This window comes from Nannospalax galili, unplaced genomic scaffold, assembly GCF_000622305.1.
Source record: "Nannospalax galili isolate Female #2095 unplaced genomic scaffold, S.galili_v1.0 scaffold50, whole genome shotgun sequence".
In the NCBI taxonomy this organism is placed as follows: Eukaryota; Metazoa; Chordata; class Mammalia; order Rodentia; family Spalacidae; genus Nannospalax; species Nannospalax galili.
The window spans coordinates 2516344-2542560 of record NW_008328749.1 but is presented as its reverse complement, the minus strand read 5'-3'; the positions used below and the strand labels follow the sequence as shown (position 1 = coordinate 2542560).

General features: G+C 39.6%; 1 protein-coding gene and 1 pseudogene across 2 annotated transcripts; one reads left to right on the top strand and one right to left on the bottom strand.

Moving 5' to 3' along the window:
- Positions 1-7145: 7145 nt before the first annotated feature.
- On the top strand, positions 7146-25894 carry LOC103731167 (UDP-glucuronosyltransferase 2B31-like). 2 transcript variants are annotated; one of them, XM_008829487.3, is made up of 6 exons: positions 7146-7872; positions 10583-10731; positions 17626-17757; positions 21229-21316; positions 22596-22815; positions 24717-25894. In XM_008829487.3, exons 1-6 carry the CDS (start codon positions 7149-7151, stop codon positions 24994-24996), a joined length of 1593 nt encoding a protein of 530 aa, XP_008827709.1. In that variant the 5' UTR covers positions 7146-7148; the 3' UTR covers positions 24997-25894. The 2 variants fall into 2 exon arrangements, with proteins under 2 accessions (XP_008827709.1, XP_029417657.1); XM_029561797.1 differs by having other exon boundaries at positions 7149-7755.
- Positions 16138-17225, bottom strand: LOC103731160 (annotated as a pseudogene).
- Positions 25895-26217: the final 323 nt, after the last annotated feature.

Sequence of the window (26217 nt, the reverse complement as noted above, 5' to 3'; positions counted from 1 at the left end):
ACTCAAAGGTCCTGCTCAACCGTGGCTGGCTTCACTTGGGAGCATGAAGGAAATATTTCCTCTGTGTTGACCCTCCCTCCTCTTTATAGACTGGACACTGGGTCAAGTCCATCTGGTGGGGTCTCCACGGCCTCCCTGAGCAAGAGGACAGGTGACTCACCACAGTTACAGGATATTTTGAGAGATGCCCTATAGTGCCCCTGGAGCTTAGTTAACTTTAGAGGGAAAGAGGGAAAAATTGTCCCTTTGAGCCCCTCAGATCTGATTTATATAGGCCTCATAGTATGGTTATTAAATACCCAAGAAGGCCAGTCATTCCCATCTGGTGCTTTTAAATACCATGCAATATGCAGATAAAGCTTAAACAAAAACCAAACATTCTTGAATAAACCTTGACTAGGCATATATTTTGTTCCTTAAATTAGCTGACAGAACTATGACCTAAAAAATGTTAACATTATATATAATTTTGTTTCACTTTTGTATACTATAACAAACATACATAGACCTTTATGATTTTCTTAGCCCTTTTTGTATTTATTCTGGAAATATTTAGCCATCGCAATAACATTAACAAATAAACTTTTCACCTCCCATGGTAATTCCCTTCTTGGGAATACTAAGCAATGTTTATCCCTTTTCTAAGATTTTGTGTCAAAACAATACTGGACTCCACTAAAGTTTACCTTGGGGGACAAATAAGTTTACTGAATTTACTTACATAGATGAGTGAGGGCTTACTGAGGTATATGGGTGACCTGAAAGTATTTGCACTGGAAAGCCTTTACCTAGCATGGATATTGACTTTTCTCTAACCTTATGGATCAAACTTTCTCTTCCTAGCCTTCCCCAGATTATATACTTTAGCCCACCTCAAATACAGGAGACCATGTATGATTAGGGAAAAATTATGCAGTTGGCTGGATGAGTGACTGGATACTCAAATGAGGGTTCAGTGACCCTGCTAAACCCTCCTTCAATGACATCCTACAGGAACCCTCCTTCCCTACAATCCTACAGAAACAGCATAATTGAAAGAACAAAACGGGTTGTAAAGGAATTGTTAAAAGACTTAAGTGCAGAAAGAACGCTAAATGGATGGGAAAAATCCCTTCCAGAAGCCATACGGATGAATTGCCTCCTTATGAGCTGTTGGCCAAAGAGGCCCTAGAGGTCCTCAAAACAATAAAGGTGATTGCCAATAATGTTGGTTGTACATTGATAGTGGAAATTAAGACCCTGTTGCTGAAGACACAATGTGGTGTGAGCACAGAAGAGGGAGAAATCAAGCTTGGACTGAGTTGGAATCTTCCTGCCACTGGATGGGTGGCTTTCATAGTGCCAGAAGGTGCATATGGCAGGGAGAGAATTGCCTCCTATCATCCTATTCACTGAGGGATCCCACATGCTGTGCTATCAGCATGCAGGAAGTGTGATGTTCCTGCTGGTGCGATAGGGGCACATCTAGTGTACGTACAACCAGCAAATTTTCTATTGGATGTAGTGCCTGCTCCTAGGGGTGGAACATATATCTGGCTTTGTAGACCAAGTCAACCCCATATGGTAAGGGAGGATATAGGCCCCAGGGAGGCGGCCACTGCCATTGTTTTGTTAGATGAATGTGATGCACCTGCTAAAGTACCCTATAAGAATTTGTGTTTATGCCCATAGGTTAAGTTATTATAACAGCCACTGTTTAGGTGTTCTTGCTTCTTGCTGTATGTTTTGTATAGTGGATGATATACCACTGAAACAGGCCAACAGCCCGTGGAAAATAGATAATGCAGAGACCCAAGAATCCAGTGCCTTGCCACAATGGAGGAAGTTCATCCCACACCTACCACCCCCTCTAAGGCTCAGGACTTTTGCAAAAGAGATGACTAAAAGATTATAAGTGCTATAGGAAGGGGAGGCATGTTGCCTGAAAATTCCTCCAACCACTATGGCAGCAAGTTATAGTCACACCTCCTTCCCACACTCCTCCAAATGAGTGCAGGGTAGGGGTTAGGGGAGCTGGTTAGTCTACTCACCCAATCAGTTGACCTTAGATTCATGAGGGGGAGGGGCTAAGGTTATATAAGCCAAGAACAGTATGAGGCACTCCTCTTACCATTTTGTGTGGCTGTTGGAAAGTCACAGGACCCATGTTTGAGTGTGGACTTTCCAGTGCAGCCATAAATGGAGGGGGGGCACCCACTCCTATGTAAGTAAACCCACACCCCATGTTCAGTTAGTAAGCATAATAAACTTGTTAGGATTTTCAAAACTGAAGTTTTGGAGATTTCTTGCCTGGGTTGCAGTAAGGATGCTGGGAGGATGGAACCAGATTAGACTTACAGATATGAAGAAGAAAAGGAGAGATTATACTTTTCTGAATAATTCAGAAAACTGGGAAGATTTACAGAAACCTTTATGTCTGTGGCTGTGTCCAGAAGCTCTGCACTAGGAGGAGATATCCCAGGCAGAAAAAATTCACTACCTCACTAGCGCATTAGGTAGGGACAATGGTCCCTGAGACAGTGGAGTCCTACTTTCAGGATGTAGCACAGGGTGTGCAGTTACTCCATATTCTACCCCCTCACAGAATCCTTCCTGGAACTGTCTCAACATACAACCAAGTAGGGTTAAGACCCCTCCCATTTTTTCACTAGCAACTGCAAGCACACAAACAAGTGACAAACAATACAAGACAACTAAGATGCAAAAGACCAGGACAAACATACAGTGGCCATGTCACTTATATGCCAGAACCAGAAAACAGTGGGGCAAGAGAATAACCACATCTGCTGACCCTTTGTCTCTCCCCATGTCCACACCAGACCAGGAACCAGGAAATAAGAAAATTTACCAAAGCACTTTCCCGAGGCTTTTCATAACTGACCGATCTTACTTTTGTTTTAGAAATTTCGAGCTTTGTGATTCTTTTTGAAGGACAACACTCCAGGACTCCCAATGGACTTTAAGCACCACAGAGACTTCTCTCTGATATCTGGCCTGTTCCTAGGTGGGCCACACCCTGGGCTCCTCTGGGCCTTAAAAGTCACAAGGACTCCCCTCTTGTATCAAGCCTCTCCCTGGGTGGACAACACCCTGGGGCTCCCATGGGTCTTAAGAGTCTTGGGCCTGTCCCTGGGTATTCACCTTGAGTCTGGGGTCACCTTTCCCAGGTTTTTTGTGGGACCACCAACTGTTATGGTATTGAAAAGATGCCAAGACAATGGGAAATACCACACGGACTCAAATATTTCCAAATTAGCCAAATTTATTTATATGGTGAAAGACTGCACTCTCTGAGATGGGTCAGAAGATACCACTCTAACTGGGAGAGGTTGGGGGTTTTTAAAGGTAAAACCCACAAAACATCTGGCATTTTAGTTAGATAATTGCCAGGGGTTCAAACCAGCAGCCCCGGCAGAGTGATGATTGGGGATGAGTAAGCACGCTGTTCGCCAGCCCATGCTGCCCCAATACCGGGAACACTCAGGCGCAACGGGGAGCCTAGTCAAGCAGGGACTCATTTATTTCAGGTGTTACAGAGCTTATAAAGGCACCTGGAACTGCCCCCTCTCCTCCCCCAGAGGGTGTATCTTAAGGATGGTCACGCCAGCAGTGCGGAAGTATTCTTCAGATTTTCAAAGCAAGCCAGGCCACGCCCCCAGTAACTCCTTTTGGACCTATGCAAGGTGGGGCCATTAGTTCTGCAGAGAGAGAGAGAGAGAGAGAGAGAGAGAGAGAGAGAGAGAGAGAGAGAGAGAGAGAGACAGAGAGACAGAGAGAAATAAAATATAGCATTGAGAATCAATAGCACACTAGTTCATATAAATATGAATTTCTGACTGAAACACAAGCATTTAAATAATTATCTAGCCAGACAAAAAGAAAACAGAAAAAAAGAAGAAAGGAATCCTACCAGACTTATGAAATAGAACTTAAAAACATGTTTTCACGGGGATTTTCAGAGAAAGAAAGTAGGCAAAAGACCATAAAAAGTCTATCAAATGATATAGCTGAATATTTCCAAAATCTTGAACCTAATTTTTATATGGGTACCATAATTTCACAAAATGTCCATGTGCTGAGGACTTGATCACCCTCATAGCTCTGTTGTGAAGGACCGTGGACCTCTACCAGGTAGCCACATATGTAAAATCTTTCAGTGATGGTGTGTATATACTCAGTGGAAATTCTGGAACATTAGTCTTTTCTTCTGCCTCCTCTGATGCCCAACTTCTTATGAAGCAGGTTCCCCTACCATATGTTCAGGTTTTATTTTATATATATATAATATATATATACTTGATAAAAGCCCAATGTTCTTAGTTTATTTAATATAGGACTGGGAACTTCAGAAACAGCATAAGCCAACACATTTGTTCTTCTAACTTATTGTGTGTATTTTCTTATGATGATAGAAAGCAGAATGATACTAAAGTTCACATTCCCATCCAGGAACCACAAAAATCCCAAGTAGACACAATTGAAAACTAATTTCTCCAGCCAACTCCAGCCACCATGCCACCCTGCCATGACAGACTGTTTTTCCCCTGGAACTGTAAGTTCAAATAAACTTTTCCTTCAAATAATTGCTTTGGTCATTGTTTCTATCACAGCAACAGAAAAGTGACTAATACAGTAATTGGTACCACAGAGTGGGCTGTTGACTGAGAAGAACACGACCATGTGGGGTTTTGTAGAAATGTGCAAGACTTTGGAAGGTTGGACTAGAAAAGCAGTTGACTGCTGTAAGTGCAGCCTAACAGGCCCTTCTAGTAGGTGTCTGGAAGAAAGTAGTGCCGAGAAAAATGTAGTTTCAGAGGGAAATAAAGACTTAAGCAGCACTTAGGATAGTTTGGCAAAGAGATTGGCCAGAGTCTACCCTAGACCAAAAAGCTTGCCAGAGACTAAGTTGAAAAACAATGGACTAATTTCTTTTGCAGAAGAAATTTCAAGACAGCCTAATGTAGAAACGGTGGTGTGGCTATTAATGGTGAATATTATGCAGATCTACAGTGGAAGAGAGCAAATGGGGCAGAAAGAAATAGAGTTTGGATTGAAAAAGAGCACAAGGAATATAAATGTTGGAGCCTTGGCATGTGCTGGATAGGATCTCTTTCATAAAGAGATTAAAGTGATTAAGGAGGTGCCTAAAGATTCAAACTTAAACATTGGAGAGAGTGCCTCCAGGACAAGACCACACACAATTAAGTCTCCAACTTGTGAAAGGAAAACACTGCAGGAGTCATGGAAGAGAAATGCTTCTAAAATGGATAAAGTAGGCTGGAGTCCACCCCAAACTTACAGTCAAACTTGGCAGTGTCTTTCACCTGGTGCTGGCTTTTAGAGGAATGAAAGATCGAAGAGTAAAGGGGTCATCAGTTCTCCCTCTGAGGTTTCATACAGCCTAGGAGGCCAGGCAACATGAAGCAGGGATTCCCCTGCCTAGAGAAGGCCCTAATAGGCCATTGTGTGAAGCTATGAAGGTGAAGCCTGGTTGGCAATGGAGACTCCAAGAAGTTCATGATGCTATAGCTGTGAGGCATCTGCCAAGAAGTCCTGCATACAAACAGTGGTACCAGCACAATACAGAGATATGTGTTGCATGCAGCAAAGCTAGAGAGGCTGAGCCATCTAAGCCCTTTGGAAGTAAAGTCCCAGAATTTGGATGTGGAGCTACTGGATTTGGTGTTTGCCCTGCTGGTTTTCGGTCTTGTTTTGGTCTGGTATTTCCTTACTATGCCTCCATTCCTCCCTTTTCAAATGGTAATGTGTATTCAGTTCCACTGTATATTGGAAGCTTGTAATTTATCTTTTGATTTTATAGAGGCTTACAGTTAGTTATCTGAGTCTACTTTGGACTGTGGACTTTTGAATAGTATTGAGACTGATAATGACTATGGGAACTTTTAAAGTTTGACTAAATGCATTTTGCATTTTATATGGTCATGAGCCTATGGGGTAGGGGGTAGAATATGGTGGTTTGAATGGAATTGTCCCCCATAGGCTCTGAGTATTTGGACTTTTTGTCCCCAGATGATGGCACAATTTTGGGAGGTTTTAGAAGGTGTGGTTATCTTGGAGGAAGCACAGCACTGGGGGTGGGCTTAGAGAATTCTTAAGCTTTGCCAGATCTCTAGTTGCTCTCTTGCTTCCTGTGCCTGAATGATGATGTGAGAGCTTCACTTCTGCTGCTCCTTCTCCAGCCACCTCAGCCACCAGGCCTCTCTGCCATGATAGACTATAATTACCCTGGAACCTTAAGCTCAAATATACTTTTCCTTCTATAAGTTGTATGGGTCAGTGTTTCTATCACAGCAACAGAAAAGTGACTAATGCACTACCCTTGGTAAGGAATATTTTTTTATCAAAATCTCAGGAGTCAAAGCAGAGATAATTATAAAAGGAAAAAGAGAGAAGTGTTTTCATCTCATAAAAGAAATCCCTATAATACTAAGTATTGTCAGCAGAAACTGGAATGATATCAATGTCCTGAAAGCTAATCAGAGACCAAAATCTCTAATTACTCTGGTACCAGTTCACAAATTATTAGCACACATGGTCCAAAGGTATGTCAAATTGGTAAAGAACACACATGCATACAGACACACAGACACACAGACATACACACACACACACACACTAGACACCAGCATACTCAGTCCAAAGTTGTGCTGAGCAGAGGAAGCTTATTAGTTGTTGGTTAAGAATGAAATAGATGGAAATAATAAAAACATAATATTAAATCATTCTAAAATCAATTGTAGTGCATAGCAACAATTCTGACATTATGTAAGGACCACAAAACTACATATATATCTAAAATTCTGTGATATAAAAAACTGGATTCAGTAATTACACTTTTCATTCAGGTTCTATACTAAGAAAGCTACATTTTTAAAAAAGAAAGAAAATCTTACATTTTACTCTTCTCATATTATTAGTGCACCACACAAGTGGGTTACTGAGAAACAGGAGTCATTTACCACATCCACATCTGCCTTTTGATTTTCTGCACTTGGCATCCAGAGACAATGATTGTTCCATGGGTGTTTACTCTGGAGTTCACAAGTTATAGTTTAACTAACGTTTCTCTTTTAACTTCAGCAGAAGCAGAGCCATACTATTTGAGAGGAAACTTCAATTTAACCAAGATGTCTGTGAAAATAATTGCAGCTTTGTTTCTACTGCAGCTGAGTGGTTTCTTTGGTTCTGGGAGCTGTGGAAAGGTGCTGGTGTGGCCGGTGGATTTCAGCCATTGGTTCAATGTAAGGACCATCCTAGATGAACTTGTGAAGAAGGGTCATGAAGTAACTGTTCTGAGACCTTCAACTTCCCTTTTTCTGGATGTTGACCAGACATCTGCAATTAAATTTGAGACTTACCCAACATCATTATCCTTCTCTGGCACAGAGGAATTTTTTGTGGAAATACTTAGGAAAGCCATTTATGAACTACCCAAACAACCATTTTGGAAATACTTTTCAATGTTTCAAGAAATAGTTGGGATGTCTTCTGATTATTATGAGAATCTCTGTAAAGATGCAGTTTTGAACAAGGAACTTATGACAAAATTACAAGAATCCAGATTTGATATCATCCTAGCAGATAACTTCAGTCCCTGCGGTGACCTGCTGGCTGAGATTCTCAAGACACCCTTGGTGTTCACTCTGCGCTTCCTTCCTGGATCCACATATGAAAAGTACAGTGGTGGACTCCCACTGCCTCCTTCCTATGTGCCTGTTGTTCTGTCAGAACTCAGTGAGCGGATGACATTCCTGGAGAGGGTGAAAAATATGGTATACATGCTTAGTTTTGATTTTTGGTTCCAAATGTTTAATGAGAAGAAGTGGAATCAGTTTTACAGTGAAGTTCTAGGTAAGCATAGTCTTTAGTTCCTACTGGAGAGTTCCACATGTGCTGTGTAACTGAAGGTGAACATGATAGAATAAAAGGTCAGAATGATTTATAGTTTATAAGTACATTGTTTAAATAAGTTTATGAAATTGTCTGTCAAACTCAAAGATCTGCAGAAAAGTTTATGATGCAGTTTTCAGGTAGAAAGCCTTGACTATCACTTGAAGAAAGGCACACACTGAAAAAAATGCACACAACAAAAAAAAATGCTGAGAATTTCTCTAAGTAATTACATAGACATGCTATTAATCATTTTCTCTTATCAATGAAACAGCAATTCTGCCTGACTACTTAATATTACTGCCATTTTATTATTATTGTTATTATTATTATTGTTGTTGTTGTTATTGTGTGTGCATGGTTTGGGAGGGCATGTGTGTCATGGAGGCATTTGTGGAGGATAGGACAAATTTGTGGAGTTGGTTCTCACCTTCAATCTTTGCACTGGTTACCGAGATTGCACTCAGGTAGCACCCTTGCACAGAAAGTGTTCTTAATTGCTGAGTGATCTGGCTGACTAAGTGTCTTCATGATGGCAGCCATGTAGATATAAGAGTTAACACATATTTCTGACACAGATATCTATATACCACTGAGGGTATTTTTCCCTTTACATGGATTACTTTTCTCATGTAAAAATTGAAATAATACACCTGTTCCCCTTGTAGCCTTGGGCACAGACCTGCTTTTGCTCTTTGTGCCCCAGATCTCTGGACTGCCTTCCTTAGTCCAGTCCACCCACTACATCCTGATTCCCTGCACTGAGGTCAGCTCAATTTTCCAGCCTAGTTTTTTAAACCCACAGGTTGTCCCATCCCCATCTTGCCTTTGGACTCCTGAGACCAGCTTTCTATCCTGATAGGTGTGCAGTGCACCACTAATCCGGAAAACCTCTTTTTTCAACATATGGAGGCTATTGCAATGTTCCATAGCTCGTCACACACAGAAAATGTGGGTGTGGGAGATACCCATGCTTAGGTGTCATGTCTATAGTGGAACCTCTAAACCTAGGGCTCATGGAACACAGCAGAGCAGTGAGTGCTCTCTGCCAGTGAAGCTTCCTTATACAACAGAACATGATACCCCACCCACATCTCAGGGACCATTGTGGAATAGGAGAAAGAAAGATTGTAAGAGCCAGAGGAAACAGAGGAACATGGGGAAACAGAGGCTTGCAGGCCACTGGAAACTTGTGAAAATGATAGCATCATGCCCATGACCTATTTTGACTCAATCAGACAAGGGCCCAGTGTGGAGCAAGGGAGATAGGTGGTGGCCGGCCTTACGCTGGGTACTGTTGACAAATGATTGCTGCTGGGTCAGGGATAATAGGTCTTCTTTCAGATCTCTGAATGGGCTGACTGGACTCCAGTAGAATGGTTTGTACTGATGTAATCAAGATGCAGAGGTTTAAGCCGATGGGGCTTAGTATATACAACAGAGTGCATGGGGTCTTGTGGGTGGGCCTGTTATGGGGGATGCATAGGTGGGGATGGTTCTAAATTTGATTGGGAGCTGGTGTATGTGGTGAAAGAAAACTCAATAAAAATATTAAAGAAAAAAATTGAAGTATTTTATCTCTTCACTAATGAACTCCTTCGCAGTTGTGACATGTACTCTTTAAATCCTAGACAAAGAAAACTCATAAATTTAGGATTTTAGATAATGCATATTAATGTATGAGGGTCTAAAATACTCTGTTCAGTATATTATAATGTTGAAGTGATATATAGAAATTTTATAATGTTTTAAACAATAATTTGTTTTAACAATAAATTTAGAAGGGACAGATATATATCTATACCTATTTTTAAACTTGTATAATCCAAATAACTGCAAATGTGAATCAGATGCTGTAGTAGGACAAGGCTTTCAGGCATACCCAAAAAATTCCTCTTTGAAGTCAGCCAGGGCTACAGAGTGAGACCTTGTTTCAAAAGAAAAATGAAAAACAAGACCATCATAAATAGTGGGTGTCATGGCATACAGATGTAATCCTAGCACTTATGATGTGGAGGGAAGATGATCAAGCGTTCAAAGTCAGCTTTGACTACATAGTAAGTTCGAGACCACTCTGGATTCCATGAGATTATCTCAAAATAAAACACAGAAAATTCTTGGTTCACTTAAAACCAATCCTCAAGAATCCAGCTTCTACGTAGGGCAAACTGGATGGAGTACACCATGGAAAGGTGTTTCCATGGGTATATCAGACAGGGTTCATAGGTAATGGCATTCAAGTATTGGTTTATATTTTCAATGCCATAGTGAGATACGTAGCAATTATGAAATACAGAGGTGAGTTACAATTGTGGTCTCTTCTCACGAGCCTCTCATCTTGTGATATTACATACCTCTAAACAGAAATAGAAATAATATGCTATAAATATGTATGATACCTCTGGCTACCTTATTGAAAGGTCTTCCAAAAGCTGGGTGTGGCAGTAGCACTCTGGAGGCAGAGGCAGGTGGGTCTCTGTGAGTTCGAGGCCAGCCTGATCAACATAGAACAGCCTGGTCAACATAGAAAGTTCCAGGTCAGCTGGGGCTTCAGGGAGACTCTGTCTCAAAAAGGCCAAATAAAAAAAAAGTCCTAGAAAATTAGCTGCACATTCATTTACACCTGTCATGTGTCAACTCTCAATGCTTCACTTTGCTTCTTCCCCTTCAGGAAGACCCACTACTCTATATGAGACAATGAGCAAAGCAGACATGTGGCTCATTCGGACCTACTGGGATCTGGAGTTTCCTCACCCGACCTTACCAAATTTTGATTTTGTGGGAGGACTCCACTGCAAACCTGCCAAGCCTCTGCCTAAAGTAAATATATTTCCTTTTGTTTGCTTCTGTTTGCCCTGCATTTTCAGTGAGAGTTGCCATATTGTATTCACTCAGAATACTTATCTCAATGTCAGACTCATGGGAATTAAGTAAACAGAGCTGCCAACAGAAATTCATGTATCTATTCTGTCACAAGTGTCTGAATTTCGTTCTTGATAGAGTACAAAATGGAGAGAGAGAGAGAGAGAGAGTAAATCTTCCTTTTATTTTTATAATTTATATGATATTCTAGATGTTCTCAAAATGAGTCATGAAAGAAAATATAAACCTAATTGGTTTTCTAATTTCAGCTTTGTCATACTTTCCCCTTTAGGCGATGGATAAGTGCATAAAAGTAATTGATGGTGAAGTGTGAAAAACAGAGCCCCATGGCTTCAGAATGGCCATTCTCACTATACAGAGGTTGGCTGAGATTACATAGAGAGAGTTGAAGACTGGGAAAGAGTTTGAGTGGTTACCTTCATCTAGATGTTTGATGTGTTTGTGCTTTCATAACAATAAAATAATTTTCCCAAATATGAGCATTGCCTACTAAAGTATAAGAATAATTAGTCCATGCCAGTGATTACTCGATAATACATAATTAAGAATACAGGGAAAAGTTCCCACTGCATACATAAGGAGGCCTTGAACAGAGCATCAATGAGTTAAAACACTGACAAGTCACTATAAATGCTGTTCTCAGTAAAGGCAGTCACACAGACTAGCAGACCTTTAAGTCATGGGGAACCTGCAGTTCTCAGGACACTGACAGCTTCAACTTGAAAATATGCTTTTGACTAATAAAATGATTCAAATTAAATTTTTTCATATTTATCTCATTTTCTTTTTAACGTTTTTCTTTTTAAATTTTCTTTATTGAACTTTAAAAATTTCATACAACAGTTCTTAATCAAATTTAGACCTTCTCCCCTTCGATGTTCCCCCTTCCCCTGACCAGACCTCATGTATTCTGCCTTACATGTTAAGTCCTATCCAGTCCAGCATTTTTACCCAGATGTCCTTCAGTGTAAATTTGTCCACTGGAGTCTAGTCATCTTATCTAGACAAATTATGTAAGGAATACTCTCCCTCAGCAATAGCAATCAGTCTCTAAGTGTTCTCAGTCTGGGGCAGGCCTCCACCCATTTCACTCCTCCTTTCTGGGTCCTTGTTTAATTGAGTTGTCATGGATTCCTTGCTCAGTGCCACCAATGCAGCAAGTTCTCACGTGCCAGCTTCCAGAGGCCTGAAAGCCTTTGCTTCCCTGTGTTCGTGAACCAGCCCTGGCTCTTAAAATCATTCAGCTGACTTTTCTGCAAAGGTCCCTGAGCCTGTGTAGGTGAGGCTCAAAATAGGAATCCTATCCAAGGACACACACTCTGAAGTCTCTTATTCTTTAAAACATGTCCAGGTGTGGCCTTCTGAGTTTTTGGTGTTTGTTTGTTTGTTTGTTTGTTTCTTTGTTTTATGTATATGAGTGTTTTGACTGCATACAAGTACATCCATGCATGCAATACCAGAAGAGGCCAGAAAAGGGCATCGGCTCCCCTGGAACTGCATTTAGGGATCATTGCTAGCAAGCAACAGCCTGGGTGATGGAAAATGAACCTGGGTCTACTGAAAGAGGAGTTGGTGCTTTTAACCACTGAGTCCTATCTTCAGCCCCCTTCATTTTCATTTAAAGGAAATTTTTGATCTCCATTTTATACTTTGATGGGAAAAACTTAGAATAGGAGACAGAATTATTCTTGCATGAACTACACAGGGCAAGGACTGCCAGGGCCAAGTCACAGGTTAGAATGACATTTAAACTCTGCTTCAAAGTTTGCCCTCTTACCTCCATCTTTCCACAGGGTCATACCTTTCACTCCCCCTTACAGCCTCCAGGATTATATCATCACTCATACCTGTGCCCCTGTACAGGCCCCTCACGGGATTTGAGGTTTTTCACAACAACTACATGAGGCTGGAAAAAAAAAAAAAAAGGCTAACAGGATACAGATTGGGTATGTTTTTCATTTAGATGAGGAAAGATACCCAAAGGGGTGGTCTGGAGAAATGGCTCACAGGTTAAGGGCAACGGCTACTTTTGCAAAGGACCCAAGTTCAGTTCCCAGCATCTACATGGAGGCTCACAACTGACAGTAACTCCCATTCCAGGGTATCCAATACTCTCCTCTGACCTCCACTAGCATTGTGCAACCCAGATGCACTTACAAACATGCAGGCAATGCATTCATATATATATATATATATAAAGTAAAATAGTTTTAAAGACACTCAGACAGCTGTGAGATGCCTGCCACCTCAGCTTAAAATGTAGGCGATAGCCTCTATAGAATTAGCCCTCCAGATGAGGAGATGAGAAAATATAAAAAAGCCTTCTTCACAAATACTGGTTCAAACCTTTGTTGAGAAAGTAACCCCAACTTGTCCTAAAGTTCAGATGGAATATAGTGTGGAACTGAGGTTTTATTGCTGTGCTGAGTCACCCAGGGCCAAAATTTTTGAATGAAGGGAAGTAGAGCTCCAATTTTGTGCATGTATACTTATGCATGTTTGTATCATGTATAAATGATATTGTCTTATATCCAGATAGAATCACTAAGTTTAAGAATCCCGAAATTTCTATTCAATTGACTTAGAATTGATTGATCACTTATATAAATTAAATATATTCAAAATGGTTATACTATAGAGGCAAAATTCTTTTCATGTGAACACAAGTGAAAGTTTTGGGCAAATAAAAGGCCTATATGATTGCTGTTACTGATTTTGGGAAAGTAGTTTCTTCTTATAGTAATAATACACTATAAGTTTATATTTTTAGTTTGCTATGGTTTATCACCTACACAGGGTTAAAGAGGAAATAACATGATATAATGTTTAACTCTGTGAAGTATTATAGCATATTACCCCAAAATTGATTTCAAAAATCTTTCTGTTATGTTACATAAAGGATGATCGTAACCAATGTTGGCATTTGAATTGCACTAAATTAACAATTGTTATTAAAGGGCTGTTTGCTAAATTTGAGTCTGCAAAGAAGAAACACAAACACTAAATACAGGGAGGGCATCCAAAATCCAAGTCTTACATACAAAATGATTTCAGGGATGACTGATAAAGTTTGATCAAGGAGAAAATCATTTTCACACATGTATAATGGCTATGTTTACTTTCTTAATCAAACACATGAGTAGAAACATACTCTTATTGACACATATACACACACATATTTTCACATGCAGAGTAAAAAAGTTGATATCACACGACAAATATCTTTCCAACAAAACTGTTTAAAAAGTCACCACTGTTGAAAAGAGTACGGAGGTTCCTAATAAGATGAGAAATACATTTATGGTCCATCAATTCCACTTCTGTATAAATATAAGATACATGATTAAAGGATCTCAGAGAGGTATTTGTTCAAGGTTAATCACAGCAGCTCTGTTCCTGAAAAGGGAGAGGCAGTATCAACCCAGGTATCAATTAATAGATTTGTTGACAAATAATATGTAGCATGTGATAGACAGAAATATCACTAAGCCTTTAAAACTTTGGGAATAGGAACACAGAATTCCTACAGGGACACATATCGTGAAGGAACCTTAATGACATTCAACTAAGTAAAATCAGGTAGTGAAAGAGCGAAAATACTACATGAACTACCTAGACTAATCAAAATTATAGACACAAAAAGAAGAAGTATAGTAGTCAAAGCACCACGTAATGAAAAAATAGAATTGGGCATTAACTTAAACAATTGCTCATTTTTTTCAAGATGATAGAATTTTGAGATTAATTTATATAAACTTTTAATTTTTTGATATGAAAACCTGAATTGTTTGTAAAAGAATAAGTGCATTTATGCAATACCAGTGAACTGTAAGGCTTACAAATGGTAATGATTGCATGTTTTTTTTTTTTATTTATAACGCTCTTATCTTTATTTCAAGTTACGTGTTATTCGCAAGATAACTTTTTTTTTTTTTTTTTGGTCTTTTTGAGACAGGGTCTTCCTGTAGCCCCATCTGTCCTGGAACTCACTATGTAGACTAGGCTGGCCTTGAACCCACAGAGATCTGCCTGCCTCTGCTTCCTGAGTGCTGGGATTAAAGGCATACACCACCATGCTTGGCCCATCTCAAGATAACTTTTAAATAGCAAATTCTTGGCCTCTAAGAATGGCACCTTCAGAATGGGCAATTTCCACTGATTCCGGCAGCATTATTCTAGGCCATTTCCTTTCACCAATTAAAAAACATTTCAAAATGTTCACTTTAAACAAACCTTTTCACCCCAAACCACAGCTACAGTTCCCACTATTAACTACAAATGGATAAGAAAAAAGTGATGAAAAAGGCAGCCATTAAAGATTTAAAAGAAATACTTGACTCATGGTAATTAAAAAATGGCAACTAGGGTACGCTGATCACAGGTGCTTGAGTCAGTCACTTCTCAAGGCTGACGGAATGAAGACACACAACCAGCAGGAGTCGTTAGCACTGCACCTCACTCCTCACATTAGGAACAAGTCAGGGTTAGGTCCCTGGTTAGAACATGCTCATCCTTAACATTTCCAACCATCTTTTTGGGTTAGTGCATGAGTCCTTTTACCAACACCCTGTAAAGTAAACCTCTCCTCTAACAATCTAAGTGTACTCAGAAAAAAAAAAATGCTTATATGAAAAAGAATATTTGTTTCACCTGTAAGGATACAAAAGGAATTCAGAAGTTCCTAGGAAAAAGCTCAACCTCCTTCTCCCTAGTACCTCTGCCACATAAAATTTCTCAAACTCATTTGTTCCCCATGGTTTACTAAGGATAAAACCCAGAGACTGAACACCACATGGGGTTAAAAATAAGTAATGGTCCAAATGCTACGATTCATGTTATGAATTCAATTATTATCTAAGAGATTTTCATTATGAACAGGGCTCTAGACATACCATATTATCAAACAAATCATTGCCTTTTGAGACTTTGTATAATTTTACAGTTTACTTTGCAAACAGAATTTTCATAACAAATTAATTTTTAACAAAATCATGTTTTGAAAACTGTTTCTGTAGAAATCCATGGAATAAAGTAAACTGTTCATTGTGGAAGGCCTTAAATGACATTATTACAGTAGAAAATACAGGAGGGACAAGATAATTGAAAAATCAAATGCAACATTAGATTCCACTCTACGGCTCCTGTAGCTACTTAAAACATGGTTTTAGAAAGTAAACCCAACATTTCCAGTAACCTTAGAAACAAGTTAAATAAAATTTGCCATGAAAGATCTTATATCATGCTTGATATAGGAAGGTAGGATGATGTAAGAACCAGGACACATGACACATGACTTATTATCTCCAACTCCTATTTGTTTTGCTGAGGATGTTGTTTCAAAATTCAGTCACCTTCTTCAACTTCAGATTCAGATTCTTCTTCAGCATTTTTGAGCCATTCTACAAATGTCTTCATTTTCTCAAGGAAGACACTTTTCCTCTTTGCAACATGTGCATCTTCATATCACTTCAGAATGGGCTCTTCACTCAGGACCTCAACTTTATAAAACAGCACCACTATTTTCTGGAAGGCTTTCATGAGATGAATGTTGTCACAGCAATACTCCTGAATTTTCAGTAACAGAGTCAGTTCAGACTGACCTTGAGTAGTAAAGGCAGCAAGTAAAGGGCTGTATTGCTTCAAGTGCTTAATGGCTTTCTCTGCTACAAGCTCTTCTTTTTTGATCCATTCCACGGTGCTCACTACACTTGACCAGACCATCCCAATGACAGCTGAGTCTGGGATGTTCTTTCTTTTCATCTCCTCCTTGACATATAAAATTATATCCTTAAATGGACCACCATGGGACATCTGTTCCTGAAGTTACTTCTGGAGCTCCTCTGAGCTCCTATGGTCTGCTGATGGTGGACCTACTCTGAAAGTTCTTTCAAGCCTGCCTCAGTGAAATACTTAGTAAAGTGTTCAACACTTCATATGTTGGCAGGAAAAAGTTCCATCAGTCTGTTATCCATGCTGACTTTCCAAAGACTTGCAGCAACTGTGTTGATATTTTTTTCATTTATCCATGATTTAAAGAGCTTTACAGAACAAGCTGCTGAAACTCCTTATTTAACCAAATTCTCATTATAAAGGCTATTAAGAATGGATACATTAAGTGTTCCATTAGCCAGAAGAACCCCAGTCAACATAGCGAACTTGTTCCTCTCCGACTCTGAAAAATCATTTAAGAAGAGCAGCAGCTTTTAAACTCCATCTTCAAAACCTTTCTCCAGGTATTTGTAGTACCAGATTAACTTGTTAAAAACCTGAGCAAATGCTTGTATGGTCTGTAAGTCTTCCTGTGCTGCAAATACCAGACATCTGTCCTCATCATCTGCCAGTGTACTACCTGGGGCCAGCATTACACCAGTCACCAAGATGTCAAAGTGTTTCTGTGTAGCTGTGGTAGTCAAGTTTTTCTCCAGAAGCATCAAGAAACTTAGCTACTGCTTCCAAACCGGTACCAGTTTCAAATAAACCTTGAATAATATAGTCTTTGAACTAAGTAGGGTCAAGCCTCTCTTTTTCATCTCTTTTCCTGCTTTTAAAATGCTGGCCCTGATAGCACTGGTTTCTGCTGCTTTTGATTATTCAAAAATGACACACAAATTTAAGGCAAAGAGAGCCAGAAATCCCCGATGTGGCAGCGACTGTGGTGTTGTCTCCTCTCAGGATTGCATGTGTACTGTGTATACCTCAGCAATTCTCAGGAGAGCCAGACTCTAAGGATTTCTAATAATACTCCACGTTCTTCCTTGTGCATTTGTACCATTCTTTACAACAGGCTTTGGTACTTATACTCTTTGTGATGAATCAATGTTTCCTTCACAGGACATGGAAGACTTTGTCCAGAGCTCTGGAGAACATGGTGTTGTGGTGTTTTCTCTGGGGTCCATGGTTGGCAATCTGACAGAAGACAGGGCCAATGTGATTGCAGCAGCCCTTGCCCAGATTCCACAAAAGGTGAGGTGGAGTGCCTCATCACATCACTGCTTCCTGAATCCATTACACAGGGTGATAGGTGTGACTCTAGAAACTTCCTACGTGAAATTTAAACTATCATGATAGTACTAGTTTATCTCTGAAATCATTTGAAAGACAAAAATATATATGACAGATGCTGAAGTAAAGGATATTTTGATTAATACCTTTGATTCAGCAAGAAGTACACTGAAGGAGTGTAGTGTGAACTTTGTGTTGCAATAGTATTATGCCAAGATACAAAAATCTGCTCTCTTATTCCTCCGTATCCTCAGAAAGTAACTGAGGACTTTGCACACAGTAAATGTAATGACTGCAATTAAATTCTAAGCAGTAACTATACACTATCATTCAAAGGTTGGAGTTCTATCACAGTGCAATGTTCCTGTGTAATCTGTCTCATCTGTTCTACTACATTTTGAAATTGACCTATTAAGTACTGTTTTGGTTGTTATTAAAAAAAAGTATGCCAGAACTCACCAATCTCTAGTTCACCAAACCAACCAGTCTTGGAGGAAGAAAAACCAATCCACCTTGTGTGTATATTAGAATTAGGAAATGTAAGAGAATGGAGTCAGGAACTTGCTCTTGAAGTGGACCATGTACCTTAGAAAGTGTGGCGTTAGAAGGGAAAAATTTCTATAAAGTAACATGATTAGCATGTTATAAGTAAACTACATCAACTATCATTCAGAAATATTGATGTTGAATTTTTGCGATCACAAACTCCTATAAATGTTGGCTGGTAAAACAAAATAAAAGTATAGGTCATTAGTAACTTTTGTTGGTTATTGTGCTAGACGTATAATCACAAATTTCCTAAATCCACCAGTGCAATACTGATGGGCTCCTTTGATTAAGCTACTCTTTATTAAATATCATTGTTGCATGTCAGGCCTTGACCACATATAAAAACACATAGAGGAATGTTTACTGTATTTGGATCAACAAAAGCTGATTCTTCAGGTTTATCAGCCTCATTCTTGTTGCCTAGCTCTCAGATATTAAGCATTTAACTATATTATTTCTTAACTTCTTTAGAATACTAGTACAAGTAACTTGATTTTTAAAAAAATTTTTATTGAGTTTTTGTATATTTCATACAACAGAAACTATTTAAATTTAGACCCCTCCCCCATCAATGCCTCTGAAACCACCCACCAGACCTTATGTATTCGCCATACATGTTAAGTTCTTTCCAGTCAAGCAATTGTACCCAGATGTCCTTTGGTGCAAATTCATCCACTGGAGTCTAGTCAGCCTACCTAGAAATGGTAAGTAAGGTCTACTCAGCCTCACCCAGTAGTAATCAGTCTCTAACACTTCTCAGACTAGGGCCAGCCCATCACCCATTTCCCTTGCTCCACTCTGAGCCCTTGTCTGATTGAGTTGGCATGGGTCCTGTACTCGATGCCATCATTGCCACCAGTTCACATGTGCAAGCTTCCAGTGGCCTGGAAGCCTGTGTTTCCCTATGCTAATGAATCAACCCAGCCCTTACCATTTTTCTGTCCCCTCTTCCACAATGGTCCCTGAGCCATGGGTGGGTGAGGGTTAATATAGGAGTCCTATTCAGGGATATACTCTGCAGTCTCTTATTCTTTAAAACTTGGCTTCTGTGTGCATTGCACTCTGTTGTATAAGGAAGCTTCACTGGTGAGAGTTGACAGATGCCCTAGTTTTCTCTCTATTTGCAGTTCCACTATGTTACATGAGCTTTAGCTGTAGAGATTCGATTGCAGATACATCAGCCAGGACCGGGCATCTCTCCGATGTATATTCTCTGTGTCTGACCAGTAGTGGGATTCTGTAGTAGCCTCCATCTATTGCAAAAAGTAGCATCTTTAGGAGTGGTGTACAGTACTCACGTCTGTCACTATAAATATTCATATTGAGGATATGGCAAGAAATTTCCTTTTTTTAGAGATATGACAGAGATACGGTTTTCTCTAGGATCTGTGACCTCTCTGGGCATGTTTATTTGGCTGTGTTTACAGTCACACCCCTGAGTTCACTCTCATTGAGAGGGCTTTAAGTCCAATTAGATGGTTGTTGATTAGTCCCCAGTTAACAGTAACACTACTGCACCACCAACAGAGGTAGTTTTCTCTGCCAGGCATTATGTTTATTAGGTTTAAGGGCTAGTTTAGGCCACTGATTATTTTTATCCTTCAGCACCTTACATAGTGTCCTCTAAAACTATGAGAGCTAAACTTTATGTAGAAGTCACCACCCATTTCCCTTGCTCCACTCTGAGCCCTTGCCAGATTGAGTTGGCATGGGTCCTGTACTCGATGCCATCACTGCCACAAGTTCACATGTGCAAGCTTCCAGTGGCCTGGAAGCCTGTGTTTCCCTATGCTAATGAATCAACCTGGCTCTTACCATTTTTCTGTTCCCTCTTCCACAATGGTCCCTGAGCCATGGGTGGGTGAGGTTTAATATAGGAGTCCTATTGGGATACACTCTGCAGTCTCTTATTATTTAAAACTTGGCTTCTGCGTGCATCGCACTCTGTTGTATAAGGACTCTTCACTGGTGAGAGTTGACGGATGCCCTAGTTTTCTCTCTATTCGCAGTTCCACTATGTTACATGAGCTTTAGCTGTAGAGATTTGATTGTAGGTATGTCAGCTAGGACTGGGCATCTCTCCAATGTATATTGTCTGTGTCTGACCAGTAGTGGGATCCTGCAGTAGCCTCCATCTATTGCAAAAAGTAGTGTCTTTGATGATTGGTGTACATTACTCATGTCTGTCACCATTAATATTCATATTGAGGATATGGCAAGAAATTTCCTTTGTTTAGCGATATGACAGAGATATGATTTTCTCTAGGATCTGTGACCTCTCTGGGCATGTTTATTTGGCTGTGTTTACAGTCACACCCCTGAGTTCACTCTCATTGAGAGGGCTTTAAGTCCAATTAGACAGCTGTTGATTAGTCCCCAAATAACGGTGCTACTGCTGCACCAACAGAGGTAGTTTGCTCTGCCAGACATTATGGTTATTAGGTTTTAGGGCTGGTTTAGACCATTGATTGTTTTTATCCCTTAGCAGCTTACATAGTGTCCTCTAGAACTGTGAGAGCTAAACTGCATGTAGACGTCTTCCAGGTCATTTCCTGTTGTATTGCTCCAAATCCTGTGTCCAAAATATGTTCCGTTTTCAGCAGTAGGGTCTAACCTTCCAGTTCTGGGAGATAACCAGGAGCTCTGACAAAAGCCTGTGTTATTCGGGGAGTCTTTGGACCAATCTGTCCAACCACTCAAGGAAAGTATCTCCTGTCTGGCACTCTGTTCCTTCCCATACAGCCCCCAAATATACATATGTACTAATGCTCAGACACTGTATGTAGTATGAGCATTTCTCAGGCTGTTTCAGAGAAAACACATTGCCCTCTGGCTTCCCTACCCCCCCACCAATCCATTAAGAGTCTAGCTTTATCTTAACAGGTTCTATGGAGATTTGAAGGCAAGAAGCCAGACACCTTAGGCTCCAATACTCGGCTGTACCCCTGGATCCCCCAGAATGACCTTCTTGGTAAGGCTCAAGAGAAAAACCCCGAAACATGAGGAATAGCCAGTCTGAAACAGAAGAGGTCAATGAAAAATGCATTTATGAAGATTGTGTTCTAGTCCCAGGGAAAACAGATAAAAAACATATGGTGATATTCTATTCCACTCTGCAATAATCAACATGAGCAGCCTCCATTTTTATTTCAGCTGTAGTTATCTTTCAGATAAATTTTCATTCACTTCATTATTTGTCTCTCTTCCTATTTCTATAATTTTTTAGAATCCTTTTTTCAATATAGGATGATTTCAAATGACAATGAAAATGACATTCTTTTATACTGACTGACTGTTACTTACCATGACAAAAAACAATCCACACCGGAGATGGAAACGTATTTAATGGTGAAGTATTGTGGTCCTAACTGATTCCAGCATCATGAGCCACCATTCCCTGCTGATTGGAAGTGACACATCACACACAGTGACTTCATCGTTTCTCCAGGCAACTATATTCTCCTGTCTCTGCCTGATTGTGCATATGCTGTTTGCTCTACTTGGGACGTGTCCTGCCTTTTCTGCCCTTTCTGTCCTTTGTACAAACTCATTTCTATCTTTCACACACTACCTCTTCATCATGTGTCCTTCAGTTAATCATGAGAGGACTTATGGTGCTTCTCGCTCTAAGATTTTAAAGGAATTTCAGTGTAATTAAAAAGCATTTAATTTGGGGCTGGAGAGATGGCTCAGCGGTTAAGAGCACTCAATGCTCTTGCAGATAACCCAGGTTCGATTCCCAGCACCCACATGATGGCTAGGAACCATCCTTAACTCCAGTTCCAGGGGAATCTGAAGCCCACTTCTGACCTCCGCGGCATTGCACAACATGTTTGCACTCAGATACATGCAGGCAATACACAGATACATATAAAATAAAAATAATAAAGAAATTTTTTTAAGTATTTAATTGACTTTTATTTTATTTCTATGTGTATTGTGGTTTTGCCAGCATGTTGTAAGTGAGCCACATGCATACAGTGCCCATAGAATCTGGAAGAGGGCACAGGATTTCCTGAAACTGGAGTTAAGGATGGTTGTTAGCTGTCCTGTCAGTACTGGAAACCAAACCCCACTCCTTTGAAAGAACATCCAGAATTCTTAACCATAGATCTCTGGATCCTTCCATGCAGTTTTATGATTGTAATAATTAATTATCTAGAATATATTTCACCATTCAGTGCCTTTTATTCTCTCTCAGTTTATTTTTAAGACATAATTAATATTTTCCCTGATTTCTCCAATGCTAGGTCATCCAAAAACCAAAGCCTTTATAACTCATGGTGGAACCAATGGCCTCTATGAAGCGATCTACCATGGAATCCCTGTGGTCGGCATTCCATTGTTTGGAGATCAACCTGATAATGTTGTTCGCATGAAGAGCAAAGGGGCCGGTGTTAGAGTGGACTTCCTCACAATGTCAAGTTCAGATCTGCTCAGTGCTGTGAAGACAGTCATCAATGATCCTTCGTGAGTACAATGTTTTTCAGATAAGTAGGACTTAATATATATCCTCTTAACAATAGCAGTAGATTTCACCCAATTTCGAGTCTAATTTGAAAAAAACTAATAATGTTTTAATCACTGTGAAATTAGTTTTACTCCTAATCAGGACTGCAAAGTGTCCCTATGAACTTACTACACAAGTAGTTGTCACAAGAATAATGTGATACTAAAATGTTTTTTCTATGTTGCTAAAGGAAAGATTAGCAATCTTAAAAAACTTGGCCAAATCCATAGAACAGGATAATGAACCTAAAACAATAAAAAATACTCCAAATCAATGTCTAAAATTTATAAAATTACTATTCCATGCTGTGGCATTGCACAACATGGATGCACTCACATACATGCAGGCAATATACTCATAAACTAAAAGTAATGAATAAAACATTTTTTAAAAATTTAAAATGATCCCCGTTTATTGGCTAAGTAGATGTATATGCAGAGTCAGTAATGATCAAACAAGGATAGATAGCATTTCCATCTCCTTGAATATCCATTGCGTCTTTTGTTAGCAATCTTGAAAATCCCCTGCTCTAGTACTTCATTATATAGACAGATCAACATACATGTAAAACATACTCACTGTCTGTACTATAGAACTCTTATTCTGACATTCAACTGCAGCATGGTACCTGTTAGCCCACCTCTCATATCCCTGCTAACTCCTCCCCTTCCCAGACTCTAGTTCCACTGTTCTACTGATGACCCCTGTGAAACGAGCTCTATTATGCTCCACACATTGATGCGAATGTGCTGTGTTTTCCTTGAGGGGCCTATTTTGTTTGATTTAACAGAATATCTGCCGGGTCCATCCTTGCAATTGTAAATGATGGGATGACATCATTTACTGTTTTCATATCATATTTTCCTTATCAATCAACCTACAACGGGCACCTCAGACAACCCCAGTTCTTAGCTATCATGGCAAGTGCTACAAAATATATAGAACTGCGAGTATTACTTTGACTTTTTGTTTGCTATTTCTTTGAATAGATTGCTAGAGAAAGCTAAAACCTAGGGAAATTCTATTTTCAAATTCTTCAGCAAATTCCTTGCTCTTTTTCTTACTGTCTGCCCTAAATTATACTCCAACCAAACGCTACTAAGAATTGCATCTCCTGGGGCCAGCCCGACGGCTCAGCAAGTAAAGTCACTTGCCATTAGGCATGAGTCTAATCCCCAGGACCCAGGTAGTAGGAAAGAACCTACTTTCACAAATGAAATGAGTGAATGAATAAATAGGTGTTTTAAAAACAAAGAAAAAATATTTCCACTTCCTCTGTATCCTTGGGGTCATTTGTTTTGATTGGAATTTGTTGGTTGGTGGGTTGGTTTGTTGGTTTGTCTGTTTTGTAGTACTCAGGGTCAATCCAGACCCCTGGACCTGCTAAGCAAACACCCATTCACTGACCTATATTCCCAGCCTTACATGTTCCTTTTTGAGGGGAAAGTCTTGATTTTACAACTTTTGCCCCTTTCTAATCAATGAAAGGATTTTTTTTTGATATTTTAAAGATTTTCATGGCACAATCCCTCTTCAGACTTTAAGCAGTTCCTTTTTAAATTGTATTTAGCTCTCCCACTTTAAGTGCTAAGGATGGTTGATTACCATTTACTCTGCTGGAAATTATTTACTTTCCCAGAAGCTTTTGCTTTTGAAAGAATGTCTCCATCAGAAAATATAAGCTTACAGCCCAACTTTCTAACATGCCCTAACCAAAGCCTCACTGTGCCTGCTGCTCTCCTATGGCATTTGTTCAGTTTCATGGTGCTTTCAAATAATCTTTCATAGACGTGATGAACTTAAGTAAATTAATTGGTTTCCAATGTTGGTGTCTGTATTTCTCCTTTATGTCTGTCTTCAGCTATAAGGAGAATGCCATGAGACTATCAAGAATTCACCACGACCAGCCAGTGAAGCCCCTCAACCGAGCCGTCTTCTGGGTGGAGTATGTCATGCGCCACAAAGGAGCCAAGCACCTTCGGGTGGCAGCCCACGACCTCAGCTGGTTCCAGTACCACTCCCTGGATGTGATTGGGTTCCTGCTGGCCTGCGTGGTGACTGTGACAGTCATCATCTCAAAATGTTGCCTCTTTTGTTACCAGAAATTTGCTAAAGCTGGAAAGAAGAAGAAAAGGCAGTAGCTGTATCTACACCTGAATTTAGGAGGTTTCACATGGACCTCTTCCAGTGCATTCCAGTAAGAGGGGACGATGATCATGGGTTCCTTCCACATATGAATAGACAACCTTCACTAATTATTCATCAAATCACAGGATATTTTTCCAGATAAGTAATTTTGTTTAAGAGTTAGCAGTATTTTAGGCCAAAGAGAAATTTAAATTTAAAAAATAGCAATTAAAATAGTCAACATTGGCATCTCTAGGCATTTTAAGAATTCACTTTTACAACCTAGAATTTTTACCGAAAAAAAATCAGGGCTGGGGAGGGAGATGGCTCAGGAAAGACAGACTAATTGAATTTGAACAGCAAGAACCCATGTAAAAATGAGACACAGTAGCATAAAATAAAATAATAAAAGAAAATAAACTTGGAAAACCACCCTAGATGGGAGTGAGAGGCATGAGGATTACCTGGAGCTTGCAGTGAGCTAGCCTGTTCTTTACAGCAGTGAACAACAAGAGAGATGCTGCTTCAACAAAGTGGAAGGCAAGAAATCACAGTGGAGGTTTTCTCTGGCCTCCATCCACCTGTTGTGGCACATGTGTATCCGTACAAACACACATATGTATACACACAGACACACAAATGCACATACATCAAATAAGTTTTAGAGTGATCTTAGGGGTTTTTATTCCATGCAAAATCATTAAGAAGCCCACTATGATATAAGTTTTGCAAATATTCTACAAGCTTTAACTTCATTTCTAACAGAATTTTATATTTCTAACCTTCAAGGAAATATTCAATGTTGGAGTAATATAAAAATCATTTGTATTTAAAGAGATCTATAGTTCTGTTTGGATCCTGCTGAACACCAAGCCTCACCATGATTTCTTTGTAAAAGAACCCTGAAAGGTATTTGTCCTTAAGTCTAAAGTCATTTTCAAGCACAAGGTAGAATTAAAATGCACTGATTTATAATTGTCTTCTATTAATTTGATTGTTTGAGAAAAATTGATTTCATGGACTAACTTGGGTTTCAATTTAAGCCTTTAAATAGAGTAGTGAGGTTCTCTCCCCCCCCTCTCTTTCTCTCTTAATTAGCCTTTGGGAACATATGTAAAACTTCAATTTGATTTTGATAACGAACAAAAACTCTGTGTGTGTGTGTGTGTGTGTGTGTGTGTGTGTGTGCATGCATGTGTATGCATGTATCCCTTTTTTTCAAAATAGGACAAGGT

Coding starts and splice junctions, on each gene's coding strand:
- LOC103731167 (XM_008829487.3), top strand. CDS start 7,149: ATGTCTGTGAAAATAATTGCAGCTTTGTTTCTACTGCAGCTGAGTGGT. Junction 7,873..10,582: donor GTTTTACAGTGAAGTTCTAG/GTAAGCATAGTC, acceptor CTTCCCCTTCAG/GAAGACCCACTACTCTATAT. Junction 10,732..17,625: donor CTGCCAAGCCTCTGCCTAAA/GTAAATATATTT, acceptor TTTCCTTCACAG/GACATGGAAGACTTTGTCCA.